Source organism: Aspergillus vadensis (genome assembly GCF_003184925.1).
Source record: "Aspergillus vadensis CBS 113365 unplaced genomic scaffold BO88scaffold_1, whole genome shotgun sequence".
NCBI classification, from domain to species: domain Eukaryota; kingdom Fungi; phylum Ascomycota; class Eurotiomycetes; order Eurotiales; family Aspergillaceae; genus Aspergillus; species Aspergillus vadensis.
This window is the reverse complement of record NW_020292039.1, coordinates 1,535,837-1,560,282: the sequence shown is the minus strand read 5'-3', so window position 1 is coordinate 1,560,282 and position 24,446 is coordinate 1,535,837. Positions and strand designations below refer to the sequence as shown.

Here is a 24,446-nt window from a genome sequence, read left to right as displayed (position 1 = left end):
AGGATCCGCCTCGATCTCCGATTCTTCCTGTCGATTATCGGTAAGTGGGTGAAAGCTTGGCCACGCTGACTTTCTTCTTAATCTATGCGTATATGCATGAAATCACGCCACGAAGGATCACTTCTTGGTCTAAACACCAATCTAATATTTATCCAATGGCCAACAGAATCAGCACCGTTGAGCACATGGCGTATATGCAAATAGTACCCGATCATGACCCTACAGGATCACATGTTACCTGTGTATCTTGATTAGTCCTCTTCCGGTTACCTACGCGTCCAATTGGTCGGGTTTAATTGGCCAATTCCATATACGCGGCTCCATCCAGGTTCAGTTAGGCATGAATGAAACTACCTACTTACTGTAGCTATTGCTTATACCAGAATAGGTTGTGCGAAGCAAGAAGCACTGCATTTGTCTGATAATGATAAAATATTTGGATTCCCATTGGTAGTTAATTTGTGGGAAATAATTCATGCTCTACCGGACATACTAAGCCTGTGCATAGGGTGTGTCTCCAGGGTCATCCCCAAATGACTTTGGGATGATGCGAGCTGAGTAATATGCTACACAGTAGCTCTTAGTTATTATTATGTTTAGTCTGACGTTGCCTTCATTTATTTTCTCATACTTATACTATACTGCAGCCATGTACTAGCTGATTTTAAGATCCGATGTCCGGTAGACTTAGTAGTAGATGGCTCATAAGACATGAGAGTATCCGCAATATATAGAGGAAATGAGTTTGTATATGTCTTTGGATAATATCAAGCGTTACCGGCAGCTTCAAGTACGCCTAGTTACTCAACTCAATAAATAACAGTGCCTGGCTCGTCTGGACATCATACATTCGAAACACCAGTAAGTACTTCGACCAGATATCCATGTTAACCTTTCATTTTTGACAGTGGCTGATCTCATGCCATGTCTGCTGATGGTAGAAATTAGTCGTCACAAAAGATGTGCCTCTCCGTGATTTGATTGAGTTTGCATCAAATTGAAATCCTCTATATTATGTCTATATATATTACACTTTGGTTGTCTTCTTGTCCGCAGTATTTGAGATAGGGAGGAATTGATAGTCTTGGGTGTCGATTGAAAGGAGAAAAATAAGCGACTAACTTGATAAGCTTAATATGAGAGCTGTATGACACTGGGGCACACATGGGCAGCTTTTACAGCATCACGTAGTAAGGAGTGCAGCGAGTAATGTATTAAAGTTACCTTCTATTTTGTCATTTGTTCACAGCAAAATCATCTCAGATGACTGGCTCATTGTTTCGTTTCGTTTGTTCCTGCCGAGAGGCGTGATATAGACCAAGCCAATTTTGATCGCTAGTACTTCCTGACTGACCCCTGATTTCCCAATTCTGACTGTCAAGGATTTGACCCACGGAAATATCTTCCATCCTATATGATACACCTGGTAAGATCTGTTTCCTTCCAGAATTTTACTGGTCATTGGAAAGATTCACAAATCTCCATTAGTAACCCTACGGCTAGCTGTCCGAAGGCTATTTCACTATAATCTTACTGTGGCTGTATATCCCGGAAGCCTGCATAACTAATAGTAAAATCTAATAATGATCTACAATCCCAAGACCCTGATTAACCAGATAGGGTTTGGATGACAAGAGCTCTCAGCCTTACCCCGCGTGTTAGCAGCCTTGTCGCGCCTATGAAATAGTGAGTTTCAGCACAAAGGATCGGGCCTACTCGGTGCCCTAAGTAGGCCACCTACTTTATCCTCTAGCACCAACATTCCTCGTGAGGCTACACGATTCAGATTGGACATTTGGGATGATCTACATGCGTGAGCTGACAGAAGTCCATTACCCAGTACCCTCCTTTATAGCCAGCCTCAGTGCTAGACATACGGTGTGTCGGTTGATTTTCCCAGCGCTAAGCACCTCGTAGCCAGCCTTTCACATTTTAAAACTGATTAATGCCAAACTCTCTGTAACTACACCTTGTTCTTCATTCTATAGCAGCAAAAAATTATACTCACCTGTGCGAATGGATTTACCAGAATAGCGTTTTGCGCCATGATCACAAATAATTCGTTTGTCCAGGTGAACAAAACAATTGTGATAGTTTCTCTTGCCCTTCTCACGCGAATATTATCACACTACTCATTCACACAATACGCTGAAATAGGCTCTGAAATGGTGGCATGGGCAACACTGCCCATGTTATTCAGATTGAGTTCTAGATATCACCAGTTCTCAATATACTCTGTTAAGCAGGACCCTAGTCAGCCGAGAGCTGGATCTCTGCGTCCCACACACTTATGGTTGATTGCTGTCGGTGTATGCATATCTTCTTGGTTCGAGTCGGAATTTGGGGCCCTACAAACTTTCGTGCGTCAGGCAAGCACTCTAAACAAGATATATTACTGATGTGACACCAGCCGATTTTATTTCCATTACTGCTGATATCAGGGAAAGTGTTCAACTTCCGCACACAAAGTTTGATAGGAAGGAGCTCTTTCTCCTTTCTGACGGAAACGTTCCACGGGCCCTGCATCATCTCATTGCTGGGAACGTTCAGCCTCGCATCTTCCGCGAACCTTTTTGAATGGGGTCTCTCATTGATCCCCTTGGCCTGTGTCCTGGGCATTTCCATCATTATCTTGTCTCAGCAAGGACGAGAACTGCCTGGTTGCATTAATGTCGAACTCACATCATTACACCTCGCTGCCAGAATTCTGCCAATGTTGGCAGCGACGGTCGTGGCGGAAATAATTATATTCGGTTATTCCTGGGGACATCCCCTTGGCATTCTTGCTTTAGGCGCATTGAAGACCTTTGCTTATTTCTTCACAATTCAGACAGTAAGCCTCAAAGCTCCACATATACGGTACTCTTCTGACCCCTATGAAGGTATACCATTCTTCTTGGAGTGCAGCTATATTGATCGAAATATTCAGCATTCTGGTCGCTAATAGCCCGTTCAACCAGTCGTCGGACCTCAAAGCGTTTTCAAACGTTGTCGCCTCATTACTAGTACTTGCACAACTTACCCAAGTGCTTCCAAGTTTAAAGGGTCGATGGATTGTGTGGACATTTAGTCTCGCAGCGATAATCCCGTATATCGCAAACATATGGACCATATATGTCTCAAACAACACAATAGTCGAAAATCACCCCATCGCAACATTGATGGATAAAGCCAGACTTGACTTCGAAGAAACTATCCATAAACAATCCCGCACATACGCAGCTGCATGCGAGGAGTATCGCCGACGTTACGAGATCGAGCCACCACCTGGATTCGAGGATTGGTTCCAATATGCGTCTGCTCATCAGTCGCCGATAATTGACGATTACGATGCTATATACGACAGTATACTACCGTTATTGAAGCTAAGCGGGAAAGAGATTAATGAGAACATTGTAAATGCGCGAAATCTGCCCAGTAACGACCTTTGGACCTGTACGTTTTCCGGCAGTTCACGCAAAACAAAATGCTCGCATGATTTCCGCGTGCTTGATCGGGATGTTCAACATACATTTGACACCTTACTCGAGAATATACCCGTTACTCTCCCTGACGTTACCTTTATGGTCAACCATCTCGATGAGCCAAGAGTGATACCCCCACCACCAAACAATATCCATACCAGTCCGAGCATAAAGGACCAGTCCAGGCAATCAACATGGGACACAATATCAGCTCCCTGCACCTACCAACCCAACAGTACCCAGACTCAAGACCACCAACCCCCAGCCCAAACCCCCAACCTCCCATTCATCACCGATCCAACACAATCGAAAAACCTCTGCCTCCACCCAGGATACAGCACAAAGCACGGCATATTCCTTAGCCCAACCTCCTTCCGCCCCATAACAGGCCTCCTCCCCATCCTCTCCACAGGCTCCCTCTCCACCATGACCGACATCCTCTACCCCAGTCCGGCCTACTTAGCACCGGACTTCCAATACACCTCCGAAAAGGACATACCATGGCATCAAAAACAAAACACCCTCTATTGGGCCGGTTCTACCACCGGCGCCTTCGCCACAACCACCAACGATTGGCACAACTTCCACCGCCAACGCTTCGTCAGCCTAGTCACAAACCCTTCACACCACCACAACAGCTACACCTACCTCCACCAAACCTCAACCTCAATCTCCACACAAAAATCCACTTTCCTCAACACCCGCCTCTACACCATCTCATTCACCCGCATCTTCAACTGCTCACCCGCCTCCTGCCGCGCCCAACGCCGCTTCTTCCACCCGCACGCCTGGGTCGATAAAGACCAGGGCCTACAATCGAAGCTGATATTCGACCTAGATGGGAATGGTATCAGCGGGAGGTTTTATAGTCTGTTAGCGTCGAATTCTGCACCCCTGAAACAGACCCTGTTTAGGGAGTGGCATGACAAGAGACTGTGGCCGTGGGTGCATTACATCCCGGTTAGTTTGGGGATGGAGGAGGTACCGGAGGTGGTGAGGTATTTTACGTCGAGTAGGGAGGGGAGGGAGAGGGCAGGGGAGATTGCGAGGAATGGGAAGGAGTGGTTTGGGAGGGCTTTTCGGGAGGTGGATATGGGGATTTGGGTTTGGAGGGTGTTGTTGGAGGTGGGGAGGCTGGGGGATCCGGGGAGGGATGCATTCATTCTTCGTGAGGAGGGAGTGTAAGGCTATCTGTTTATATAGACTGTTGTATAAGGTATTGCTGGATGGTATCTAGTCGCGTCTCGATTTCACCGACCGCCATTCTATCATCAAACTCCCCACCATCGTGGCACATGCGAGTCCAATCACCAGATACCACGTCTGTATAAGACTTCTATCAATCGCCACGAGAACATCCCTCGTCTTAGCCGGCGACATGTCTGCCACAAGCTGTGACAAACCACTGTTCTCGATACTCGCCCCATAAATGCCAGACACAAGACCACCTAGATTCACCGAGAGCTGATTCACGAACAAGACCTGCGCAATCGCAATCGCCACAGCCGGACCAAATGACTGAGCGAAAAGCATAATCGATGTACCCAGCGGCACGTCCTCCACGGGCAACACCGTCTGGACAGCGTTCTGCGGACCGGAGAAACCAATACCGTAGGCCAAGCCAGAGAAGGCAGTGTATATGATCAGTTCGGCGAAGCTAGTATTGATTTTAAAAGTGGTGATGAGGCCCGCGGCAACGGGCATCATGAGCGACGCGAAAAGCATGAACGGGGCGTAGTAGCCGATAGCGCTGGTCCCGAAGCCGTGGATGAGTGCGCCAACGGTGCCGGCGATGATGATAGGGAGCATCATGTAGCCGCTCTTGGCGGGGGTGTATCCGCGTACGACTTGGTAGTAAGTGGGCAGGTAGTATTCGAGGACGTTGCCGGTGCTGTTACCGCACATGATGAAGATGCAGCCGGCGATGACGCTGCGGCGTTTCAAGATGCGGAGGGGGAGGGCGGCGGCGTCTCCGAGGCGTTTTTGGTTGTAGATGAAGGCGGCCGTGAGGATGGTGAAGGTGGTTAGAGGGGCTATTACTGCGCCGCTGGTCCAGGGGTACTTGGTGCCGGCCCAGGAAAAGGCTAGGAAGAGGGATGTTAGTGCTGGGATGAATAGGAGGTTGCTTGTTAGGTCGAGTTGTATGATCTTTTGTTTGAGGCCCATGCGGGCGATGGCGCTCGGTTTTGGCGGGTCTGAGAAACAACATATGGTCAGTGCTAGGGTAGCGGCACCGAGGGGTGCGTTGATGTAGAAACACCATCGCCAGCCAATGGACTGCACGATGGCTCCGCCGAGAAGTGGTGCGGATAGTGTAGCCAGACCTTCGATGGCGCCCAATATGCCGGTGAACATGGGTCGTTTGTGTAAGGGCGTTGATTGTACGAGGATAACGAAGCACCCGGAGAGAAGGCTTGCGGATCCTAGGCCTGCTATAGCCCGACCTACGACCAGCATGGTTGATGTACTGGCTGCACCGCAGAGCAGTGAACCTGCTATGGAGATGGCATTGGCAAGTAGGAAGACGGTCTTGATAGAGAAGAGCTTGTACGCCTTGCCAAAAACAAACTGGAAGGAACACTGGCAGAGTCTGAAGGCAGAGGAATACCATCCGACGTCTGCAACAGTGTGGAAGTAGTCTGTTATGCTAGGTACGGCTGTAGCGACGATGTTCATGTCTATACTGCTTAAGATTAGGACGGCAGCTAGGGTAAGCATGAGGAGCCCGAATTTGGTGCCGCTGGGATACTCGGCTTCTCCATGCAGGCTGGCACTATCGGCTATGGCGTCGAAGGTGGCTGCCGGTCTGCTTGTAGGACCGGACAATTCATTATTGTCTGTATTGCCTGAAACGCTTGTCGCGTGTTGTTGGTCGGTACTGCCTCCTGTCACTGTCGATGTCATTGTTGTTAGCAAGTTCTCCTAGACTAGAATGGCGTTCCAATTCATGGAAGTTGGAGATAATTGCTACAACCCCTGCTGACTGGACCGGCGCTTGGATTGGCCATAGATAAATCACGTGCGTAAGGATTGAAGTACCCTCTTGAGAATATAAGTATGCACTTATACAGACCCAACCTGACATTTTTGTTGACCAATCGCCACTCAATATCGCCACTCAATATTCAGGAGTCAGGAATTCAATTGAACATGGGGTGCCGAAGCAGGAACATGTGATGGGCACAATGAGGGATCTATCTATGGGCATCAACGGTCAACACTGGCGGCACTCTAAAGAAGGCTGGTTGAGCATTCAGTGATGGACTGTGGACATTGGATTTATTGGCCAAATGTAACAGGATTCTCCACCAAAGCCCTTCAGCACGTGTTTTCCTAATATCCTGGCACTGCCCAGGTTTCATCGCAATATCCGTGCCCTCAGATCGAAGTCTCTGGTGACTCTCTGGGCCTCAGCTGAAAGTGGATCCACGTCATGGGTTTTCACGCCGCGTATTCGAACCCGGATTGTCCAGATGCAATATATGATAACCTATATTCCCTTTGCTCTACACGGATTCTCTCTTCGCCGTCGCACCTGACAAGTTGATACATATCTTTCTTGCGATCAGCCTAGAGCACTTTGCGGCTCGAAACTCGAAAAATGACTCGACTCCGATTCCTTTCCTTCTTGCCCCTCTTTGGCCACCTGGCGTTGGGAGACTATCTCACCTACGACAGCCTCTGTCCGGATAAGGACACCGAAACCGTCACCTTGAGAGGAGGTGACTATACTGTTTCCTGTGGTAGATACTTCCCGTTCTAGGTGGATGGTGACCGAGTCGACAGCGGTACCGCTTCGCCCGAGGCATGTTTCGAGCTGTGCAGCCTGAGCTCGGACTGTGATGCCATATTGCCAGCTGTAGCACAAACTGATCGAGACTTGTGTTCTGGCACCAGCATGAGATCCAATGTGTGAGAACACCGTTGGCATGTAGCTGAAAGCTTCTCAACGAGTCCGTGTACAATTCGCTTGGTAGGATTATGAATGGGAGATCGACTACCGTCTGACCTGAAAGCCGACTGGTGATGGACAGTCTAGTGTTCAGCCAACTCACGGGTTCGCCGGGAAAAAGGTAGTGAAGGAAACTAAACACATCCTCACTGCACGTATACGAAGAAAATAGATCAGGGCCTCCCCACTCAAGAAAGCAGTAATGGTCGCGAGTTGGAAAGAGAAGACAATGTATACTCAATGGCAAGCTGGTCGGGCCGCAGTATAATAGCGATGATCGAAATGATAGCGTCGGAGGGGATTGCTCCTGCTGTTCACGGGAATTCCCAGCATTCAGCGCCAAATGGCCGGGGATTGAAAGATCTGTAAGACCCAAAATAAGATCTTCGGAACAAACTGAGTCTTCCGACTCAAAGATGCGCATTCCTGGATCATTCCCTACGACGGATCAGCTCCTTGCTTGTACTACGTTATACTGCTCCTACCTACAGAATGGCGTTTCTCTGGCTTTGTCACGAGGCAGTAAAAGCTATTCCACCCTATCAACTAACTGGAGCCGCGACCACTGTTTTGCATCGTCGCCATACTTGTATGCTGCTAGATGTTGTAGATGAGAAATACAAAGACTAGACCAGGACACACTCTGAGTCCATTTGAGTAGGGCTATAGAGAGTTCTTGTGTCATTGTAGGCATACCCACGGACATCAGCATCACCAAAGGAAGACATATGGGCGAGCAATCACAGTTTTCTGGTCCCGTCTGGGTTTCTAAATCATAATCAAGGCTCATAGCATCGCTAGGATCTCTCGTGACACTTGGAATTGGGTTTTGAGTGGGGCAGATTGAACTTGGCTCCGTTTCAGGTGAAGATTGAGAGTGGGCGTGGCTGCGAACTCTGCTTTCCCTTGGACCTGACGACCCTAAACATGTCAGTAAAAATGCCATGCTTGGATCAAGCTCCCTTACTATATATTCTGTCTCTTTTATACTTAACAGTAGAAGGCTTTTCAAGAATACGCTGCACGTCACTCGCAATCAAATGGCTTGAATGACGCGATTTATGAGGTCTTCGGTCGATGCTGGCTTCAAGTAGCGCTACTGCTTCCTCCCTTTATTTCTCTTTGCTTAATGTGGCGAGGAGAGAAAGCATATGATTACTCCATGATTGAGGGGCAATATGTGACGGTATGACCTCTGTCACCGGCGCATTCCAGTTGCTTTCAATCAGATCCATATTTGAGAACTTCTCTCTGTCGGATCGTTTGAATCGACGAATGATAGGCCTGATGATGTCATAGTACCCAATGACTCTTCTATATTGCTCTAGGTTGTCGTACTGAATGGACCAGAGATCCTTCTCGCATAGGTGGCACCAGGCGGCATATATCACTTCGGCCATCCTTTCATCGGCCTCATGACCAATTGTGAGCAACTCTGTTAGCGGATCTAACTGCTTAACCTCTGAAAGTCCATCCAATTGCTGCTCAAGAATTTCACTGGCGCTGGATAGGGGCTTTTCGATTATGGTTTGGCGAAGGGTTTCCATATTTGGAGATAATTTTCTCGTGTGATCTCACAAGAAGGAGTGGTCAGAGAAATTGAATTTAGGATTATTACGGGTTAGAATTAGAACTTCCTGAGCAACGTTGATTAAAATTTGGACAAGACCCAAAATCTTCTACTCTGGTTGACCCCAGTGAGTTGTTGGTACGGTGGAGAGTTGCAGGGATTTGAATTCTTGAAGCGGTAGGTCTCCCATACGGCACCGCCCTCTTTAGATCGCCATGGTGAAGCCTTGAATGCAAACGCTGAATGGCCATCTGAGGTATTGTTAATCATATGAACAGCAGAAAACAAAGGATTCAGATCCCTGCACCTTCCCACTGTACTAACAAAAGTACTGGGGTCAATTGTAGTAAGTCAACTTCATTGACGTAGGTCCCCTGACAGACTGATTTCCACAAATCCGTCACATGGTAGTGTCGTCTGAATGATGCAGCGTCTTGCACTTGCGGAATGAGTATGTGTACATATGTTGTGTTACCCTCTTATCAATTACATCGGAGCTGGTCAGGGTGCTAGTTACGTAAAATGAAAGAGATTACGCAGGCTCCTTAAAGATTGTGTAACACAGTACATGGACTATTGGAGACAAGTCGCACTCGAAGTTGCACAAAGATCAATTATCTACTAGCGCGCTTTATCAGAGCTAGGCGGTTAGGTAATTGGGAAATGGGAAAATTGTAGGACTAGTAGCTTTCATTCCATCCGAAATCTAGTGGTAAGTCCATAGGCATCATGATTGCTTCGAGCGATGAACGTCAACTGACAGGAAGTCTGCAAAGCTCGTGCTTGAACTAGCATCGCAAGGAGACCAATCCGTAAGTGCCTCGGGTTGTTGCTTTTTTTGTGAAGGGAACTAGCGGTGAAGGGAACTGGCGGTGAAGATTGCTTTATCGTTTCCTGTCCCCTCATTGGGCTTCATAATGCTAATCGATTAACCTTGGGTCAGTCATTGTTGGAAGAATTACACATATAACGGAAGCAGCTTAACTTATGGACTCTCACTCGCCTTGACAGGAACTATGAAGTTGTACATAATGGAGAGATATTAGCAGCTTTGTATCTGGCAGGGATCAGCTTATGAACATTTTATTTCTATCTGGACCCATCATCTGCGATATCAAACCACTATTTTATTTATACTTGTCCGGCAATCATATGAACTTGGAGGCACATAAAAAATGTGTGACACTTCTCTTTATCCATGCACACTGAGGCATACTCGTCTCTCTCCCAGTATCTATATATTCTCCTATTCGTACCTCTGGATAGGGACATTTGTCCGATGAAAGAGATGAAATGAAGGCCGAGGGGCAGTACGTTTTTGTGCCTGGAACGGGATGGTATCTGGACTCCCAAGACTATTTTTATCGAGGGTCTACTCAAGGATTGAGCACTAAATTTGTCAGCTTTCTACAAAATCAGGTATAGTACTTTCTCTTTGACTTAGAAGTCGGTTCGCTTCTGGAGACTTATTGACTCCTCCGGGGGCTCCAAGAAACAGACTTCTCTTATGTCTATTTACTTACCGCTCCTAAAATTTTGGGATATTCATTCAGCCCTGCAACCTACTGGTATACGTATTCTGCGGAACGGACATTGACGGGTCTTGTACTTGAAGTGAACAATACCTTTCAAGCATGTCTTGCATATCACGTAAAACTATCAGAAAAATCAACCATTGAGCGCGATGCACTAACAATGGTGGCCTCGAAATGCATCAAGGAGCTCTATGTCTCCCCATTCAACTCTCTGGAAGGAGAGTACTCCATTTCTATAATAGATCCCCTGGCCACCATATCCGGGGAAATCCCCTTAATAGCGGGATTGCATTGATGACCCCCGAAGGTAAGATTAAAATGGTAGCGAGCATTCGTTCCAAGGGGCCAGGGATCATCTGTCTGCTCTCTGCTAAAGAGAGAAGTATCGAATCGCTCTCTCATGGCGATGGGTCGGTTTCCTTATTGGCCCGCGCATTGTTTTTGAAGCGATGAAACTACGGTTACGGAGAAGACTCCTGATGCAGCCCCAGCCTCTAGCCCCAAAGGAGGGCATAGGTTGAATGGCCACTAACATAGAACAAGGGTTAGAATGTCGTTTCCGTCAATATCTACGACACCTTGTCGAAAGTACTACTATGCCCATTACGGTGCGGTATGGATCCACAGGAATAGCAGGGGGCCTTGCCGCAGACCCCGCAGAAAGTATGCAGCCTTCTTCGGCTTGAAACAAATCATCTGATGATGTGCAGTTTCTGGATTTTCATGTGCTATCGCCGGAGTTTAACACCAGTTTTGCCCGTAACAGAGCTTCCGATCCAGAGGCAGTCGTTCAGGTGATCATCGGCTGCTCGTTGGTAACGGTGTCACACCAGGAACTACTTCACAAATTCATTTGCCAGGAAGGGGACCACCTTCACAATTAGTGCATTATGCAGATGCAATGAAAAAGATCTGCTATCGGTAGTACCAAGGAATGGCATCCTTTTCTCCGTAGGCAGCGATGAGATGTGGCCATACCTTCTCTTTGACTGAATAAACCTCGTCAACCAGACTTGCTTGGCTCACATCTTAGCCAGTCGAGTAAGTACTCACCGTATATTGACCTAAATATTATACTTGTCTCTGCACAACACATCCGGGGATCCACATTTCCCGGATGTTAGGCATAATGGGATATACATCGGTCACTCTATTGTCGTTGGACGTATCCATTAAAAAAGGAACGAAAACTAAAACAGAAAGGACAACCAGACAGCCTTGGAAATATCGAGATTTAAGTTTAGAGGTGACGTTGCCTGCATGCCTCGACCTAAGCATCCCATAAATTGGATTTATTTAGCTACAGGCGTCTTCCACCAGAACGTGTCCAGCGAACTGCTTCTAGCTTCCCAGTTTATTCCTGTTTCCAGAGATTCCTCCGAACTCCAGATACCGTCACAATGGGCGAAAGAAAGATGAATCTTAAGGTGACAGAAGGGTTACACGACACCCAGCCTGAGAAATTACCAACAGCAGGCCAATCACACCAGGGCGATTTTTTAACGACCCTTTGGTCCTGGTGTAACAAGATCCGTTGGTTCAACTTTACCATGCTGATAACCATTCCTCTTATTGCCTTCCTACAAGTTCCCTGGGTTCCTATTCATCGGAGAACACTAGTACTGTCGATTATATACTACGTTACAACTATAATATCCGTGACCGCAGGTGAGTCCTCGAGTAGCGGGTAGAGTGCAGTCGACGTATGGGTATATGTAGCATTCAGACCAACAATATCGTACTGATATGTCAATAACTCTCAGGATACCACCGTTTATGGGCCCATCGATCCTACTCCGCCTCCCCAACACTCAAGTGGCTGCTAGCAGCATTTGGTGCAGGAGCGGTGCAAGGTTCTATCAAATTCTGGGTTCGAGAACATAGAGCCCACCATCGATATACTGACACAGATCAGGACCCATATAATGTCAAGAAGGGTCTGCTGCATGCACATATTCTCTGGGTGATCACGAAACAGCCCCGGAAAAACAACAGGGTGGATATATCCGATCTCCAGAATGACTGTGTGGTGGTGCTGCAGCATAGGTACTACTTCCTTGCTGCTTTCTTCATGGGATGGGGATTCCCAACCCTAGTCGCTGGCCTGGGCTGGAACGACTGGTACGGAGGCTTCCTCTATGCAGGCATCCTTCGGTCTTTTTTTGTTAACCAGGCGACGTTCTGTGTGAATTCATTGGCTCATTGGATTGGGGCACAGCCCTACGATGACCGCCGCTCATCCCGGGATCATCTCATCACTGCTCTCATCACGATGGGAGAGGGATATCACAATTTCCACCATGAGTTTCCCTCCGACTACCGCAATGGGATTGAATGGTATCAGCCTGATATTACCAAGTGGGCTATCAGGCTCTGCGAACAACTGGGACTAGCCTACGATTTGAAACGTTTCCGGCAAAATGAGATTGGTAAGAGCCGGCTACAGCAAGTCTTCAAGAAAATGAATGTTGAGAGAGAATCCCTTGACTGGGGGCCGCCACTCAGTAAGCTACCTGTTATGGAGTGGGATGAGTATCATGATAAGGTTACGCAGGGTCATCTTTTAATACTAATCGGTGGAGTCGTTCACGATGTGTCGAAGTTTATTCATGAACACCCTGGAGGCGAGTCGATGATGCGCTTGGCACTAGGGAAGGATGCTACCACCTTGTTCAATGGTGCCGTCTATCACCATTCAAACGCCGCAAATAATATCCTGGCAACTTTACGAGTGGCCATCCTTCGAGGTGGATGTGAAGTGGAGATCTTCAAGCAACAGAACAACAGCATTGATATGTTAGCCAAGGAAACTCCGGTACATGTCCAGAATCAACAAAAATCCATCGCTGGCCACTTGTGATGATTATTCCTTGTTGATATCATCTTGAAAGGATAGATAGGTAGGAAGTATTAGAACCAACGTGCTTGCACACGCGAAGAGCAGGATCCAAGATGTGTTTTGGAGCGAATTGTTTTTCGAACCCTAAGCTTGGAGATCTAATATAATTATTCATACTAATTGCTCTTGTGGATTGGCTCTTTTTGTCATAAGCAGCCTATACCGGCAAAGTCCCTGACTTGCTCCCGCAACTGGGGTTTGATAACTAGTCTCTCTACAACAGGACATGGAATGCAGTTTCAGACGGGTCTGTAAGAGTAGGACATGGTATCACGGTTCCCAAATAGGCTGATGATCCACCACCACTCGCGAGATTGTCAAGCTGGAGTGAATCGCGCCAGGGAATTCGCCGTTCTGCGAGCGATGCATGTCTCTGCTTGTATCGGAGAAGGGACTAGTGAGGTTACTAGAGAGGGCGTGTGAGGGGGGTGTTTTCCGGACTCCTGGGAGAGGGACGGCGGCAGCGGATGTGAATGGTATTTGAGATCGCATCTTTCCTTGTCTTAATTCATCTCTTTTCTCAACCTCTCTTTCTTGTTGCCAACTGTGTGACTGTTGGTGGACTCTACGCTATCATTCCCTACGTACTTATTATCATGCACCATGGCGAGCTTTGGGCCTGAAGAAGTGTATCTGCTCGGCCGCAGTCCAGACGAAACTGTGAGGTATGATACATTTGAACCATCATGTCACGCTAAACTACATACAAAGTATAGACAGAACATCAACGACAGGACAGACTGAACAACCAGCAGGAACTTTTCGTCGAGCTCATGGGGGACACTCCCATCCACCCCTCCATCCCCACCGAGAACATCCATGCCGTTGCGGATGTCGCTACCGGCACGGGGTACGCCTATTCCCCACTATACGCTGGAGAACCACAAACCCTGAACGTTATAAAAAAGGCAAGAAAGACGAGGTCTAACAAGATGAAAGAATAAGGATCTGGCTCGCCTCCGTAACAGACACCCTCCACCCCACCCCCTCCAACCGCCTCTACCTCCACGGCTTCGACATCTCGCCCGTGCAATACCCGTTCACGAAGGACGTCAACCCCTCCCATGAAACCTATTTCTCGGTACATGACATGCGTGGCCGGTTTCTCGAGGAACAACGTGGACGGTACGATCTTGTGCACCTGCGATTGTTAGCCGTGGCATTAAAAGAGGAAGATTATCCTGCTGTGATTCGGAATGTGGTCATGTTACTGAGTACGTCCTCCTCGCCATGCATAACCTCGGCCTACCCCATTCGCCCCCGGCCGTGATCGAGTCGGTGGCCAAACAGACTGACCTGCAAGGTGTCTCCCGCTATACGTACAGCACCCTCGACAAGCCGCATTTGCATGCCACCGCCAGCGCATGCATCCTCCGGCTCCTGCATGCGTTGTTTCCCAAATTGATTGTGAGTACGAGTGATGGAGTGGAGAGGGAGAAGGCGCTCGAACAGGTGCAACGGTTGTTGAAGTTTGAGGGACATGTTGGGCGGGTTTCGCCGTTAGCGAATTTACAGGTTATTGTTGGGAGAAACCCCATGTCTTCCTGAGCTTTCTTATGAAGGGGTTTATGTGTTTTTCTTGTTTATTTTGTTTGAATTTTTTGGGGGGTGGGTTTCTGGGGTGGAGTAGCGCTCCCAAAAGAACATGTTGAGCATCGCGCTGGTCAAGGCTTATGATGGGACTAGATGCTAAAATAGATGGTGTTCCCACTATTATAGTTAACTAAGAACTTAACACAACCCTTTTATCTCAAAGGGCCTTATTCACATCCAAATTATTTATGAATATCCACGAATAATCACATTCTTTTCGAAGCCCTTTTTTAGACCAACACATCCCAAATAATACCATGCAACGGTCTCATTGTCTTATTCTAGTATTAGTGCATATCGCGTAACTTGGATCCGACACCATAAATATATGATGGGCATCATTCCTCCAGCCAGGTAATCGCGAATGGGCTACTGCGATCGAATCGATCTGCGCTGACGGCTATTCGCTGCCGCCCTGTATTATACTTAGGGGCGAGGTTTATATCGCTGGTTGGTTTAAAACCAAATCTCCCTGGGGATTGCCAAATCGAAGTATCGTATAATGGCTGGACTACCAATGAAATAGGCCCTGCGCTGGCTTCAAAAGATCTTCATTCTATATACCAATTCGCATATACGAGGGCGATTTCGGCTATTGATCCTTAATGGGCACGGTAGCCATCTTACACCTCAATTTAATCGAAAACCTGTGCTGAAAATGATATTATACCGCTTTGTATGCCTTTACATTTGTCTTACTACAACCGCTCCGTGGCTAAGCTGTTTCAGAGGGTGATGGCGAGTAACTAGCCCTAGCCGTCTGGCTATAGATTCTTGTTTCCGCTAGAGAAAACGCCTGTATGGTCATAGTCTACTAGGTTGATTGCAACAGGCTAATTGAACTTTGATTGATTGATTGATTGGCTGATTGAGCATCAAATCTGTCATCACCGTCTTGGCCTATCTGAATGGAGCGAGCACCAAATGCACGTTGATCGCTTCACGTAAGGCCTCGAAGGAGGCGTAAGTGAGCAATGTCACAAGGAAAACATTGGAGTTTTCTGGTGCGTAAAAAAATTCTGGCTGGTTATAGATTATGTGGTGGAAAGAAGGAATAGGACACAGGATTTATATAAATATTGAATGACACAGTTGGGTCAAGGTGGTCAGAAAGCGATGATCCAGGTGAAGAGAATGAGGGTGCCCAAAAACATGCTTGTTGAACATAGGCTGGGTAACTTGGAGAATGTCTCAAGTTGGAACAGGCTTTGGAGGGTGGTGTTGAAGTTGGGGTTGGGTGATGAATAGGGGGGTTCATTTATGAGCAACTAGTACCAGGTGTTATTTGATTCAACTTGATAATGGGGCCTTTTTCTGTTTGTCTGTGAGTTGCAAGTGGTTGACGGCTATGTTGTGCAATGTGAATTTAGGCGGATTGTACTAGAACATAAGCCCGTTCCTATCGACGAGCTGACGGGCCCCTTCTCTACTGGTAGTCACTGGTCATTAGTACTAGCCATCCCGACCGGCGTGGAACAGTGGGCCAGAGTGAAAGGATGAGTCTCAATACTGCAACTGCCCAGATCAATCCGCTTGGTCGATAGTTGTTGCGCAAAATGAGTCTAACAGTGTAGGTTGCTTAGGAAGATGGTTCCCATCGCTGCCTAAACCCTATATCTGGTTAGAAAGATATGGTCTCGTGCTGCTATAGTACCATATTTACTCGCATATTCCCTACGTATGCGGATGTTCGTGGGAACCAATGAGCACCATAACCAGTATCGCAGGTAGGGGTCGTCGCGCCACTGTCATAACGGCCAGGGCCTTATTTCATCATTTTGCGGACGAGCGTCATCAGGCGCTGCCATCAGATTTTCGATTGCCCGAATTCATTGGCTGCGGGTTGTGGTACCATCTTGGTTTCAGAACACGATGATATCATAGGGGGATGGAGCGTCCCGTGGCGACTTTCGATATTGGATACATGTGCTATGTACCCTGGTATTTAAAAAGAACAGTTATCACAACATTTGGCAATGGATTCGATCTGTACTGCATCATAAGTCTGGTTAAGAATCATACCTTCCATTCAAAATATAAGTTTCTTTCCTCCAAAAACTTCCTCACTGAAATAGCTTTGCTGCCGCGATACCGACGTCATGTCTTCTGGCAACGATAACAACAACAACCGTAAGTGATCACCGACCCTCGCACCTACTGTTCTTATGTTATAATCTCCCTTGTTTGTGCTTTGACTTAACTAGTCGGTCGCGTTATGAAGTTCTCGCACCCCTGGGTACCACATCCCATAATACCTCGATACCTTTACACACCCGTTGCTAATGCGTAAGTATATAGCGAACCTCCTTGGAGGCGTCGGCGATACCCTAGGAAAGACCGTGGGCGGACTCGGAGACACCGTCGGAAGCACTGTAGGAGGACTCGGAGACACTGTGGGAAACACTGTGGGAGGACTCGGTCAGACTGCCGGCGGTGCGACTCAGGGTCTCGGAAAGACTGTTGGCGGTGCCACTGAAGGCCTGGGCAACACAACCCGGGGCGTCGGACAGTCGACTGGAGACATCCTTAGCAGCATCAATGGCGAGAGGTCCGGTGCGAATACTGAGCGGAAGTAAGGATGACGGCGAGGTCCGGTTGAATATGACATGACTTGATGAATCTGCTATGTAATGGGCTTGACGGATGTGAACTTTTTTCTCGCTCAAACGGGTATGGTTTAATGACTGATTTGACTGTATCTATATGAATTGCGTGTTTGCAGGACAAATTGACTCTTTGTGGATGAGTAAAATGCAAAAGCATGAAGTGTAAACTACTAGAAACTCGCAAGAACGCGATCGGAACCGAGCGGGAGGGTGTTCCGAGGCATCTGCTGCTCGGGTTCCTATTCCACTAGTAGAATCTCGCTCCGCTTCGGAGGGCGGAGCTTTCCGCGGGGAACTCCCCGTTGAATCTGACGTAGCTGTCGGTAGAGAAATAACTTTCGCAATAATGTCAAGAAATCGGGTGATCATCATGTTGACTTGACAAGCCGACAATCATAGCCGCAATTGGTGCTGGAGACAGACAAATGGTTACCTCGGCCAATTGTATTTATGAATATCGCACAGTAAACAGGGAAACTTGTGTTCCGGAGAATGTGGGGGGTATCTTTATCGCGATTGAAACATCATCACTTTACTCCCCTTGATTATATACCGTTCATCCAGCTAGCTATCTTTATCATGAATATCTCATTCAATAACTATTTTAGGTAACAGCGAACGAACAACAGCTCGAAGTATCACATCACCTGATTAGGAAGGTCAAACAGGATTGCCTTCCTCTTGTAGAGAATCAGCAAAGACAGCCGCTTTCCCAATCAGGCAAGAAATACGCCCGGATAGGATTTCTAGGATGGGGATCGCGGAAGGTCCAGACGGCCAACCAGTAGTACTGAGTATTAGTGCCTGCAGGGCTGGCGGTCTGCAGAAAGGTAGAGAACTTCTGGCCAGGTCCATTGACTAAGATTGATTATCACTTTATCAGACCACAACAGCTAACTAAATCACTAGCGGATAAACTAACCTCGATTCTTAGCGCATTCTGTAGACTCCCGGGAGCTTTGCATGCCCACCTCCGGGCCGTTTCAGTGCTCGTCTAGGTGGTTACGTGTTAAGGATCTCCGTCCACACCACACCACTTATATTAGTGAACTATCTAGAACATCCTCATCCTCCACATCGTCCTCAACATAGATAATAGTCAATTCCCCTTCAGTGAAAATAACGCGGGGAAATCTAGACTTGGTCGACATTCTGACATCGAGATGGTGCTGATTGGTGGACACCCCTGGCGGAATTGGCTGCAACTGTGCGGGGTAAATTAGCGTATCGGAAAGCTCCTTTTGGGCGATTTTCTTTGTTTCGTGTTTCCGAGAAAAAGTCAATGTTCGAATATCTCTCTGTGTTCCTTTCGTTGCGGCCAGAAGCATTGAGATAGCTTCAGGTCAACATAGGGTTCTATAAGTTGAGCTCAACTATCAATTGATCAGGTCAATGGCATAAGTCATAGTTCCTGAACCGGCGGGAAATCGGACGGGCAGCGGGACTGATCGAGGCAGGCGATTCCGTGGAACCACCGCGTTGACCTTCCCCGGCATCATCATTGGCTGTTGCTGCACGGGGTTCCCCATCTGCCTTCCTCGGCGACGAGCCACCCGCCTTCAAATCTTTCAATGGATCGTCTGCTCTTTTCCTTATAATCTCTTATTCCCTTGCCGCTGCTGCTTCAGTTCTTGCAATTACTTCTTCCTTCACTGGGACCTCGCTCCGTGGCTTTTATTAACTCCCCGCATTCCTCCCAAGGACCTCCTTGTCCCCATCAACGAACCACTGCTAGCTCTCCAATCTACTAAAACCCCGCATTCAGCTATCTTAGTCCGCCGGACAACGCCTTTCTCTCCCCGCCTCGTCTCCATCTTCAATTTATCACTCTTGCAACATTTTCAATTAGCTCTTATCACAAACCGTCACCATGGGCAAGGACGACCAACCCAGTACGTCTCATTAGTCCGGATCTCATCTTTTATGAAAGTGAATTGAAAACTAACTCTGCTGCCCTGTCTTCTAGAGACTTACCGCTACAATGAGAAGCCCATCTACACTACCTCCAATGGCTGCCCAGTATGCTGCGCCGACATCATATGGTCCACTTATGGATAACATACTGACACATCTCAGGTTATGGACCCCCAGGCTGCCCAGCGCGTTGGCCGCAACGGGCCCCTTCTGCTCCAGGACTTCCACCTGATCGACCTCCTCGCACACTTCGACAGAGAGAGAATCCCAGAGCGTGTGGTCCATGCCAAGGGTGCTGGCGCCTTTGGTGAGTTCGAGGTCACCGATGACATTAGCGACATTACCGTCATCGACATGCTCAAGGGCATTGGCAAGAAGACCAAGCTGTTCACTCGCTTCTCCACCGTCGGTGGTGAGAAGGGCTCTGCGGACAGCGCGCGTGATCCCCGTGGCTTCGCTATCAAGTTCTATACTGAAGAGGGCAATTGGGACTGGGTCTTCAACAACACCCCTGTCTTCTTCCTCCGTGATCCCGCCAAGTTCCCCATCTTCATTCACACCCAGAAGCGCAACCCCCAGACCAACCTCAAGGATGCCACCATGTTCTGGGACTACCTTTCCACCCACCAAGAAGCTGTTCACCAGGTCATGCACCTCTTCAGTGACCGTGGTACGCCTTACTCTTACCGCCACATGAACGGCTACTCCGGCCACACTTACAAGTGGATCAAGCCTGACGGCACCTTCAACTACGTCCAGATCCACCTGAAGACCGACCAGGGCAACAAGACCTTCAACAACGAGGAGGCCACTCGCCTGGCGGCTGAAAACCCCGACTGGCACACCCAGGACCTGTTCGACGCTATCTCGCGTGGCGAGAACCCCTCATGGACTTGCTACGTCCAGGTCCTGAGCCCCGAGCAGGCCGAGAAGTTCCGCTGGAGCGTCTTTGACCTGACTAAGGTCTGGCCTCAGAGTGAGGTTCCTCTGCGCCGCTTCGGCAAGCTCACTCTGAACAAGAACCCCGAAAACTACTTCGCCGAGGTTGAGCAGGCCGCCTTCTCCCCCTCGCATATGGTCCCGGGCGTGGAGCCCTCTGCCGACCCTGTCTTGCAGTCCCGCCTCTTCTCCTACCCTGACACCCAGCGCCACCGTCTGAGCGGCAACTACGAGCAGATCCCCGTCAACTGCCCGCTCCGCTCGTTCAGCCCCTGGCACCGTGATGGTTACATGAACGTCCACGGCAACTACGGAGCCAACCCCAATTATCCCTCCACCTTCCGTCCTTACAACTACCAGCCCGTGAAGGCTAGTCAGGAGCACGAGAAATGGGCCGGTTCCGTCGTTGTTGAGCAGCTGCCCGTCACCGATGAGGACTACGTGCAGGCCAACGGCCTTTGGCAGGTCTTGGGTCGCCAGCCCGGCCAGCAGGACAACTTTGTCCACAACGTTTCCTCTCACTTGTGCGCCGCCCACGAGCGTGTTCGCAAGGCCACCTACGGCATGTTCCATCGTGTGAACCCCGATCTGGGTGCCCGCATTGAGAAGGCTACCGAGGCCAAGGCTGACCACTCCAAGTCTTCCCGTCTGTAAAATATAGTATCTTACCCTTGTTCTTATTTAGCCTTGTTCTTTAGTCCACGCGCATAGTCATCATATAACGATGAATGTTAGATAGATATGATACCTATTTACTCAATTGACGCTTCATTTAGTCATGCTTGTTTGACATAGCCACGAATGTAAACGAATAGTAAGATAGTTGCGCAATTGATAACCTTTCTATTTGAACTGAACTTGAACTCCTTCGCATGTTCACTCGGTAGGAATGCAGCAATAACAGACTCCAAGCTAGGCGAAGATCATTTATCGTGACAGGCCGCATCGGGAATCCCGATTGCGGAGAAAGTGTGACTGCCACACGTGATTGGCGCGTGACGTCCGCCGCTTTTGGGTTTCGCCGACGCTTACTCCGCCGCGCAATCATGAGCCACTATTGATTGTTGACTTTCCTCTCCTCTTCTTGGAGTTCTGACGTCTTTTGATACCTGGCCTGCGAGGTAGTTTGCTCATGATGTGTGGTTTGGACAACTAATCCCACCCAGATCTAGTTCTTGCCCTCTCCCCCTGACCCGTCCGTTCGGTTGGGGTTGTCAGATTAAAGTTCCAGGTGTCATCTATACGCACCGGCCCCAACTGCTGCATTCGTATGAGCCGATCATATGAGCAGCTGAAAGCCCAACACTTGTCGGACTGATACCCCATTGTCACTCTTTCTAAGATAACCATGTCTGCCAATGCTGCCGACGCTGGCGCTGCAAAGCCGCGCCTACACACGGCCCGCTCGTTCCCAAGGATGGACACTCCCGAGACGAGCCCTTTCGTTCGTTCCAGAGCCAAGACCGTTCAGTCCGTGGCAATACCAGAGTCGGTAGACGCCGAGGCACTCCCGTTACCCTTGTCCACGGCCGAGGAGGACCGGAATAGCAGCCCTGACGTGTTCGAGAAATCAGGCTCTGCCGACTTAGGCTACGGCGACGATGCGCAGCAGAGTGAGGAGACCTCGGTGCTCTCTCGAGGTAGCTTGGGTCACACGGAGGAACTACCAATAGAGCTCGCAAGTATGACAGACAGGTACAGTCGGGCCTCCACTCTCCCTACATGTTGATGTGATGCTGATGTTATTACTGGCAGATTTGTCCACTCTCTTACTGCCAAGGTACACTCCTCTCCTCCCACAATCGAGAAAGTATCGAGCCGGTTCCAAGAATTCTACGTCCGAGCCGAATCACACATAGCTACTCATATCTCTACTCTTGCTTCCCGGATAAACCGTGACCCTTCTCCGTACCGTGCCGCGCAGGGCAAGTCTAGTAATACAGGTTCAGATGGCCGCCAGATGTTGACAGCATCAGAAGTCACTGAAAGGAGGATTGCGCGAAAGCATCTTGCAACCAAGCGTGTTGCCTTGGAAGAAGCCGTGGAACGGAGAGCTTGTGAGACTATCTACGACAAGCTATGGAGACATAAAAGTACATTGGATGAAATCAGAGACGAGAAACTGCGCTCAAAGACAGCGGCTCTCTCTGTAGTTGGCATTAATCTGAAGGATCTCGGTGTCGAGATCGACCTGAGTGCTATCGATGAAGACAAGCAAAAAGAAGCGGATGAATGTCTTTCTGCTGCGCGAGACTGCTTGGCAAAGATGAACGATGACAAGTATCCTTTGGGCAAACTTCAACAGCTTGCCGCCGCGCACAAGGCCATAGTTGATGCCTTGACTAAGCTCCTGCCATCATCCTCTTCCGCTGACGAGATCTTACCTACCCTGATCTATTCCTTGATCACTTGCCCTCCAGAGGGAATCAACGTTATAAGCAACCTACAATTCATCCAGCGGTTTAGGTCGTCCAATAAGATAGACGGTGAAACCGCATATTGCTTGACTAACCTGGAAGCGGCTATTAGCTTTCTTGAGAATGTAGATCTGTCCGAATTGCGCGGCGAGGAAGCCTTCGAAGGCCAGACCAAGGCATCCAATGATGATTCAACTGCGGCCGGAAAGGTCGACTCTCTCCCGTCTCCTACTGCCACCAAGGAAGCAGCAGTATCGTCGGTTACACCAGTGACAGCCTCACCTGAACTCTCCAAGCCAGTTGGACAAGAAGCGTCCGATAGCTTGCCCAGACCTCAGTCATCGGCAAGCACCCAACAACGGCGGCTGAACAACCTCTTCCAGCCCCCTGCCAAGGTGCTCGGCGCTGCGAACGATGCTGTTCGTAACACTGCCGACCAAGGGCTCAAGAACATTGGAGCATCCTTAGACAGCAGCTTCAACTTCCTGTTTGGCCGCCTCAAAGAGTTGCAGTCCAATCAGTTCCCTGTCAAAGATGGGAATCCGGTACTGCCCAAGACCTTGGCAGATGCTCGACGTCTGGTCACCAACCCTATATCTACGGAACCTAGCCTGAACCAGGACGAGAATGTCGGAAGAGAGTCTCGTCCCGTTGATCGCCCGCAATTAAGGCGCATCGGTTCGAAGGCGGAGGACACATTCCTAGGGCTGGTCAGCGGTCAGCGAACACCACGTGACCGGAGTGTCGAGAGTGTTCGGACTCAGGGAAGCTCCAGGAAAACAACTGTCTCCCAAGGCCCGCAGAAGGAAGAGTCCCAGGCTTCCCCAGCAAGCGCAACTACGCAGCCGCCTACACCGCTTGAATCGGTGCGGAACTTTGGAAACACCCTCAACCCACTCAACCACATTCCCGGTATGATCCGCAGCTTCGGACGTGGTGCCCCTGGAACTCCTGACACTCCTGGATCAATGCCATCGCCCAACACTCCCACCGAAAGAATCAGAGCCTCTATCCTCTCCCGCGAGACTTCCTCATCGAGCGTGCCCAGCGCTCCATCTCGTGTAGAGCGGGTGGACCCACCTATTCAACGTTTCCTCCAGATGCAAAATGCCAACGAGCTTACCATCGCTGATGTATCTGTTTTGCTGGATGACTACAAGCGCCTTGCAGCAGCGCTATCGAAACAGAACCACTGAACTTGACTGAATTTCTTCCTCTCCGATTTCTTTTCCTAAAGCATATGATTCCCACATGGTTGTTCATACTATCTTCCTCTTCGTTGTATCCTTTTTTTTTCTTCATGGCGATTTCGCGTTCCGTGTTTCTGTGTGTGTTATATCATTGAGATTGTAGACCACTGCTGGTGTTCAGTGTTTTCAAGTGTCCAGGTTCAGTCAGGTCTTGCATTTGCAGCCATTTGGGTCAAAGGCATAGCTAGCAGTGCTAGTGTTAATCAAATGCAGATTTTACTTCAAGCTATGAGCTGGGAGAGTATAGGTGTGGGGTATAATGATTTTGCTAATTGATGATGGTGATATGAGAATTGTTCAGAAAAGA

At 48.7% G+C, this 24,446-nt stretch overlaps 10 protein-coding genes across 10 annotated transcripts; 6 read left to right on the top strand and 4 right to left on the bottom strand.

Annotated features, from left to right (window-relative positions):
* Positions 1-2,713: 2,713 nt before the first annotated feature.
* BO88DRAFT_460127 (glycosyltransferase family 90 protein) lies at positions 2,714-4,649 on the top strand (the record flags this gene model as incomplete). The annotated part of the gene is made up of 2 exons (XM_025711107.1): positions 2,714-2,833; positions 2,883-4,649. The coding sequence occupies 2 exons, from the start codon at positions 2,714-2,716 to the stop codon at positions 4,647-4,649; spliced, it is 1,887 nt and encodes a 628-aa protein (XP_025568356.1).
* A 48-nt stretch (positions 4,650-4,697) lies between these two features.
* On the bottom strand, positions 4,698-6,381 carry BO88DRAFT_377923 (MDR family MFS transporter; the record flags this gene model as incomplete). Its single annotated transcript, XM_025704423.1, has 1 exon — positions 4,698-6,381. Exon 1 carries the CDS (start codon positions 6,366-6,368, stop codon positions 4,698-4,700), a length of 1,671 nt encoding a protein of 556 aa, XP_025568355.1. The 5' UTR covers positions 6,369-6,381.
* A 1,564-nt stretch (positions 6,382-7,945) lies between these two features.
* Positions 7,946-8,362, bottom strand: BO88DRAFT_409909 (uncharacterized protein; the record flags this gene model as incomplete). The annotated part of the gene is made up of 1 exon (XM_025707979.1): positions 7,946-8,362. One exon carries the CDS (start codon positions 8,360-8,362, stop codon positions 7,946-7,948), a length of 417 nt encoding a protein of 138 aa, XP_025568354.1.
* A 166-nt stretch (positions 8,363-8,528) lies between these two features.
* BO88DRAFT_448370 (uncharacterized protein) lies at positions 8,529-8,963 on the bottom strand (the record flags this gene model as incomplete). Its single annotated transcript, XM_025710432.1, has 1 exon — positions 8,529-8,963. One exon carries the CDS (start codon positions 8,961-8,963, stop codon positions 8,529-8,531), a length of 435 nt encoding a protein of 144 aa, XP_025568353.1.
* A 3,108-nt stretch (positions 8,964-12,071) lies between these two features.
* Positions 12,072-13,409, top strand: BO88DRAFT_420962 (acyl-CoA desaturase; the record flags this gene model as incomplete). Its single annotated transcript, XM_025708475.1, has 3 exons — positions 12,072-12,189; positions 12,285-13,317; positions 13,349-13,409. 3 exons carry the CDS (start codon positions 12,072-12,074, stop codon positions 13,407-13,409), a joined length of 1,212 nt encoding a protein of 403 aa, XP_025568352.1.
* Positions 13,410-14,023: 614 nt separating this feature from the next.
* Positions 14,024-15,032, top strand: BO88DRAFT_483598 (class I SAM-dependent methyltransferase; the record flags this gene model as incomplete). The annotated part of the gene is made up of 4 exons (XM_025712233.1): positions 14,024-14,080; positions 14,137-14,270; positions 14,360-14,634; positions 14,724-15,032. 4 exons carry the CDS (start codon positions 14,024-14,026, stop codon positions 14,966-14,968), a joined length of 711 nt encoding a protein of 236 aa, XP_025568351.1. The 3' UTR covers positions 14,969-15,032.
* Positions 15,033-17,001: 1,969 nt separating this feature from the next.
* Positions 17,002-17,651, top strand: BO88DRAFT_16232 (uncharacterized protein). The gene is made up of 3 exons (XM_025701605.1): positions 17,002-17,143; positions 17,208-17,249; positions 17,312-17,651. Exons 1-3 carry the CDS (start codon positions 17,113-17,115, stop codon positions 17,587-17,589), a joined length of 351 nt encoding a protein of 116 aa, XP_025568350.1. The 5' UTR covers positions 17,002-17,112; the 3' UTR covers positions 17,590-17,651.
* Positions 17,652-19,249: 1,598 nt separating this feature from the next.
* BO88DRAFT_377917 (catalase) lies at positions 19,250-21,235 on the top strand. Its single transcript, XM_025704422.1, has 3 exons — positions 19,250-19,511; positions 19,586-19,638; positions 19,696-21,235. Exons 1-3 carry the CDS (start codon positions 19,490-19,492, stop codon positions 21,124-21,126), a joined length of 1,506 nt encoding a protein of 501 aa, XP_025568349.1. The 5' UTR covers positions 19,250-19,489; the 3' UTR covers positions 21,127-21,235.
* Positions 21,186-21,670, bottom strand: BO88DRAFT_16100 (uncharacterized protein). The gene has a single exon (XM_025701598.1). The coding sequence runs from the start codon at positions 21,518-21,520 to the stop codon at positions 21,245-21,247; it is 276 nt and encodes a 91-aa protein (XP_025568348.1). The 5' UTR covers positions 21,521-21,670; the 3' UTR covers positions 21,186-21,244.
* BO88DRAFT_377915 (VPS9 domain-containing protein) lies at positions 21,556-24,366 on the top strand. The gene is made up of 2 exons (XM_025704421.1): positions 21,556-22,167; positions 22,228-24,366. The coding sequence occupies exons 1-2, from the start codon at positions 21,821-21,823 to the stop codon at positions 24,083-24,085; spliced, it is 2,205 nt and encodes a 734-aa protein (XP_025568347.1). The 5' UTR covers positions 21,556-21,820; the 3' UTR covers positions 24,086-24,366.
* Positions 24,367-24,446: the final 80 nt, after the last annotated feature.